General features: G+C 31.8%; 1 protein-coding gene across 1 annotated transcript; it reads left to right on the top strand.

The window, feature by feature from the left end:
- Nucleotides 1-2,034: 2,034 nt before the first annotated feature.
- On the top strand, nucleotides 2,035-6,103 carry LOC132715335 (uncharacterized; the record flags this gene model as incomplete). The annotated part of the gene is made up of 4 exons (XM_060698324.1): nucleotides 2,035-2,162; nucleotides 2,945-3,044; nucleotides 3,822-3,967; nucleotides 5,966-6,103. Coding segments are annotated over exons 1-4 (507 nt in total), but the record flags the coding sequence as incomplete, so codon positions are not given.
- Between the last annotated feature and the right edge of the window lie 440 nt (nucleotides 6,104-6,543).

Genomic DNA, 6,543 nt, shown 5'->3' with positions numbered 1-6,543 from the left:
TGTAAAACCTTTTTGGGCCCAATTATATAATTTTTTAATGTCCCTTTTGCCAAAATTGGTTATTGATGTATTGATAGAAGTTGCCCTTAACGGACAAGAGTTGACGCCACATGCAGTTCTCTTGTAAGGTTAAAATACAAGTGAAACTATACCTAGTTAACACAGTTTTTGGACAAGAAATTTGCAAAATTTATGAAAAGAATGAATGGACTTAAAATAATTATAGATTTTAATCAAAAAGAAATTTGTTAATCATTATAAATTATTTTATAGTATTGTAACAGTGATTTGTTTTATGAGGAGTTCAATGATCAATTTGATAGAAAAAAACAACAATAAATTAATAATGTTACAAAATATATATACATCATAACTGTTTGGAAACTATTTCAGTGTGAACTGTTAAATGGTTGTGAAATATTGGTGGCCACTCCCCCAAGTTTGACTAGAATTCTGGAGGCGGGGTATACAGACTTGCGTAGATTATGTCATCTGGTATATGGTCCATCTTTATACTTTATAGTTTAAATTGTTTTATAAAAAAAAAGTATCTTCAGAAAATTAGTATAATGCATGTATTGTTTTATAGAGATGCCATTTTGATTTATTGCATTCTTGCATATATCTTGATTGATTACTCAACTTATGCATGTGAAGGGGTCTGTGTTGCTGATTTGGAAATCATTTACCTATACAACTGTGGGCATGAATCCTGTCTGGGATTCTAAGCTATCCAGGTAGCTTGCAACAGATATTTGGTGGTTCTACTTAGTTGCCTTTGTAGAGTGCCACCTTAGGTCTTCCTGCACTAGAAAAGTTGAAATATCACCATATTGCTTGAAACCCAACCCAACCAATTACTCCTATTGTACCATCTACAACACTTGAGGCCAATTTGCTTATATGTTAATTCAAGTTTCCATTCTTTTCCCATAAACTTAATTTTGTGCTATAATCATTGAAACGATATAACTGTTTAAAGTATGGTATGGTCATTAGGTAGTTGATGATGCTGACCAAACGTTGAAGAATTTCAACAAAGATATTGGCAACTTAATCAAAACGTACCACCTAGTTATCAAGAATGAGATGAAGAATTTAGGATGCCCACGACACAGATCTTATGTTTTGGAGCACAGTGGAATCAGGCTACCAATGAGTTTATGCTTAACAATCTGAACGAACCGTGTTGATTATCAACATCTCCGTTTTGAGGCGGCAATTACGGCCAAGTTAAACAGGTATTTCTATATGCTTCACAATAAGTAGATTGGTTAAAGGACATGGCTACTAAGCCTTTACTAGATTTTCCTATTTATATGAGGTTTCAAGCTTAAGACAACATGATAGATACCATAAACATTAAAATTGTTAATAAAAAAAAAAGGGCCCAGAATTTTTAATATTTTTTCTATCTTAAAGGGGTTTGACCCTTTGGCTGACATTTTTTGGGACCTTTTTAGGGGTAGGCCCATGGAAAATGAGGACCCCAAGTTTTTTGGCTAATTTGTTTTTTGTATCTTTAATATTTAAAAATTAACAACACTATGTTTGGGCTTATATTGCCCTTTTCCTAATGGTAAAATAATTTTCCTTTTAAAGGCTATTTTTTTTTTTTCCTTTTGGGCCTTGAAAGTTTTCAAATAACATTGGGGTCAAAATTTCCCTGAAAAACTTTTATCTGGAAAGTAAAGAGCTACAAGGGAAAAATATATTTTCATTTAATAAGATTTAAAAAAATTTTTGCCGGGAAAACCTTGGTAAATATTGACCTTAATTTAAAAAAATTGAAAGAAAAACGAAAAATAGGAAATACCTTTAAATGATGGATGAGGTCATTAGCAGGGATGCAATGTAAATATTAACAGATGTCAAGTGATCACCTACCCTGTATATAACTATGAACATTTCTACCGATAGAAAAGATAAGATAAATGAAATTGACATTTTTTGTACATTTACAAATTTAGCAATATTTAAATATAATTCTACATACATATTTATTTGAAGTTATCTTTATGTGTTGCTAGATTACACATATGTGTAGGAAAGCAGAAAGACTGAAGGAAGTACTGGGTATACTAGAAAACCTGCCAGATGACTCAAGTCATCCAGTCATCATTTTTGCCTCAAATAAACGAGACATTCTGATGTTATATAAGGTAATTAACTTATTTTACATTCTACATTTTACATTGTTCATTTGTTTTTCTTGTCAGACTGGTAATGCTCTGAATTTGAATCATTGTGTATTACCTCTGTGGGTTTCAATCACAATAGTTTATACAACTTTATTTTAGTTTGATTGTGTTGGAAACTATAAGCTTATTGAAACAATCTTGAATCCGTTCCTGGAACCAACCAGTACTAAGCAATGATTGTAAAGTTTCTTGCTCAAGGAAACAACGCCTTGCCCCTGACACCCACCCGGTCAGCAATCCTTAAATTACTAGTCTGATGTGTTAACCACTGGTCCACGCCCCACTCCCAATAGAGACATTGAATTTTAGCTTGTAAGATTGTCAACTTTTTAGCTTATAGATGGTTCATGGCATAATTTGGGTGCCTTTTTTTGGATGAAATGATACAGATACCAATCAACTTGAAATTTTGACTGATAATTTTCAAAACTAACCATGGACTATGTGAGGAAGCTATCCAGCTAGTTTATAGAACGTCAGTGGTTCTATTCAGGTACCTGTTTGTGTGCCTGAATAAAATGCATGAAGGGGACCTTAGGTCTCTCTCTACCAGTTTAAATATAACCTTTACAATGTTTGTACGATGTAAAACCTAACAAAAAAAATTCAACAACCCAGTTATAAACCACGGATTTGAATGATATCATTCATTAGATATAATTTGTTTTAACACAAAATTAGTTAAAACAAATATGTTGAAAATTTTGTACCCCTGAATTCATGGTATTTTATATCTCTTTCAGACATTGAACACAAGTTCTCGTTTCTGTCTGATGGTACATGAAGATATGGACACGTTCGAAGTGGAAAAGATTGCTGACCAGTGGCCTGTACCCCTACTAGGTAAGTCCAGTGTGTACATAGAACATTCACTATGATAGAAATACATGTACAATTACAGTGTTATAACAACAACAACAATACCAACTTAACCTTTATTAAACTATATACATGCAGACAATGATACAAGAGTATACTCCCCTTGTGGCTGAGGGGTTGCCTTTAATAGTTGATGCGTAAGTATGACAGCCAATGTAATGCTTTTTACATGTGAACTTTTTCTGACGATCAAGTGGGAAATTTTTCTTCAAAATGAGGGAGAGTTTAGAATTTGCAATAAACAAAGAAGAAAGTTCTGATATCAAAAATAGGGAGATTTCTTTAATTTGTTCAAATACCCCTTATTTTAAGAAAAATCTTTGAAAATACGGCTGCAAAAGTGGGAGTCTCCTGCTTAAATTGGGAGAGATCACATGTATGTTTTTATGAGCAATTAATAGGTTTGAATAACTGGAGTCTATGCATCTCTTAGCTCCAGCAGGTGATGTGGTTTTGATCCCTGGTTTTGCTTTGAAGTTTGTAACGCCCAAGGTTACCCAAAATCATCTTTCCTGTTGCAATGCCATATGACCTATACTGTGTTGGTGCACCCTAAAAAGCAAAAAAATTAAACCGAACAAGAGTATACAATAATAAGTATATTTATCTTTACAATCCGACAATCTAATCAAAATAACGAAAAATAACTTCTGTACAGGAATAGTACCTTTTTATGTTCTTGTGTGCTTATAATAATTATTTTGATATAAAGATGTGAAGATTTGACTTGATGTATTACAGTATGTTGGGATGAGCATACAGCTAAACTAGGAATTACTAATGCTACATCTGTAATCCACTATGACATGCCACCATCGAAGACAAAGTTCAGTAACAGATTATGTTGTATGAGACAATACTTCCATGACTTCTCCAAGACAGAACAGGTATCCTGCTATCTAATTTTATACTAGCAGTGGTGAAATTAAGTAAAGTTCTAGTGATTTAGATTTTTGTATGGAAATCAAAATACCACTTTGTTTACATTCTGCTACTTTTATGACAAATTATTTCACATTCATCACTGCTCTCTTTAGGTGATATTAGTCAACATGCTCTAAATCTGTTATTGAAACAGTATAAAACACATGTTTGCCTTTACAAAAAAAGAAATTGTACTCAATTTGTGTGCCATCAAAAATTTGTATGTTATATAGCTATGTCTATCATAGAATTTGCTCTTAGAAGCAAGCAGAATAAAACAAATGTAATATTTTTACTGAAACATAACAGAACAAGTAAAACATTTTGTTTCTTAACCTCTGGGCATTCCTTTGATTTCTGCCTAAAGCTGAGGGAAAGCTTTGCCTTAGAATGTAATACCCTATGATGCCATAATAGTGTGTAAATATCAGACTCATACAGTAAAAGTTAAAATAGTGTTTCTCAGGGAGTGATTGGTTTTTAGCTCGACTATTCGAAGAATATGAGAGCTATTGTAGTCGCGTCGGCGTCCGCGTCGGCGTCTGCGTTGGTTAAAGTTTTTTGTAAAGTCAAATATCACAATTATTACTTGAGATATTCAATTGAAACTTACAATACTTATTTATAGTAACCAGGTACATCAGATAGACAAGTTTGATAACTCTGCCTACAATATTGACAGAATTATGCCCCTTTTTAACTTAGAAATTTTGGTTAAAGTTTTTTGTAAAGTCAAATATCTCAATTATTGCTTGAGATATTCAATTGAAACTTACAATACTTATTTATAGTAACAAGGTACATCAGATTGACAAGTTGGATAACTCTGCCTACAATATTGACAGAATTATGCCCCTTTTTAACTTAGAAATTTTGGTTAAAGTTTTTTGTAAAGTCAAATATCTTAATTATTGCTTGAGATATTCAATTGAAACTTACAATACTTATTTATAGTAACAAGTTACATCAGATTGACAAGTTGGATAACTCTGCCTACAATATTGACAGAATTTTGCCCCTTTGTAACTTAGAAATTTTGGTTAAAGTTTTTTTGTAAAGTCAAATATCTCAATTATTGCTTGAGATATTCAATTGAAAATTAAAATACTTTTTTTTTTATAGTAACAATGTACATCAGTTTGCAAAATTGCATAACTCTGCCTGCAATATTTGCAGAATTAAATGCCCCTTTGAAACTTAGAAATTTTGGTTAAAGGTTAAAGGTCTTCAAAGATATTTACTTGAAACTTTACACATGCACTTAGGGTCATAATTGGAGGGTCATAATTGTATGTCACTGACCAAGTTCCATAACTCTATCTTGCATTAAGGCTGATTCATATCCCCTTTTTCTACTTAGTCTCTTGGTTAATGTTTACATGCAAGTTTTACATATCTCAATTACTATTAAAGATATTTATTTAAAACTTCACATATGCATTTAGGGTCATAATTGTAGGTCACTGACAAAGATCCATAATTCTATCTTGCATTTAGGCTGATTTTTCTCCCCTTTTTCAACTTAGAAATTCATTTGTAAGCTGTTATCTCAATAACTACTGAACGGTTTGTGCCTTTTTTGGGACAATTTTATGCATTCATAATAATAAAGCAGTGATTTACTTGATAAAACATCTTAATAACAAGCCTTTGTACCTTTTCTGTCAAATTTATGTATTCATAGGTAATTATTATACTCAATAAAACACCCTTGTGACATTACCTTTCGAATAGTCAAGCCAATACTGTTTAATTAGACTCTCTCTAAGGCCTATAACAAGAATTTATAAAAAAAATTAGCCCTTTTGTGAACTTAAAAAATTTAACATTATCAAGGCTCTTTTACTATCAAGCACTTAGAATAGTCGAGCATGCTGTCCTACAGACAGCTCTTGTTTATAGTGAAAATGAAAAATTGACCAGAATTTTATATGAAACAATGTAATTTTTTTTGTTTTCAGTCAACCATTAAGCCAACTTCACATATGATTATAACAGAGGACTGTGATAGACAGTTAAGAAGTTTAAATGATTTACTGGTGAGATTAGACTGTGAACGACCAGCTGAGCTGAAACAATTTATGGCTGGGCTATTAGAGGTGAGTTAATACACTGAATTAATTACTATTTATTGCTCAGATACTTTTCCAGAAAAAATCTTGCTTTAAATTCCAAAAAAATTTTTTTAAGCTCATCTGTAAAAACTGTTATACCGGTTTGGATGCACGCCCCGCTTTGGGAGATATGCTAGAGGACTGATAAATAAAAATCCAAGATTTAAATTTTGAAAAACATTAATTCTTTATTCTGTGACAGTCAAGATGGAATATATTTTATATTACAATACATTATAAATAATTATAATAATTATTTAGTAATTGCAATATCTAAATTAACAAATACATGATATGGGGAATTTAACAATAACTCGCTTTGCAGGTGAGAAGATACCGAGATCTTGGTCGATGATAAAAATCCTTAATCAACCGATACTTATAAAAAATGAACTTTAAATAGCTTTGAAATGAAACTGAAAGAA

This window comes from Ruditapes philippinarum, unplaced genomic scaffold, assembly GCF_026571515.1.
Source record: "Ruditapes philippinarum isolate M1 unplaced genomic scaffold, ASM2657151v2 ctg7060_1_1_1_1, whole genome shotgun sequence".
Classification (NCBI taxonomy): Eukaryota; Metazoa; Mollusca; class Bivalvia; order Venerida; family Veneridae; genus Ruditapes; species Ruditapes philippinarum.
Note: the sequence above shows the minus strand (reverse complement) of the source record. Positions and strands in the feature narration are given on the sequence as shown.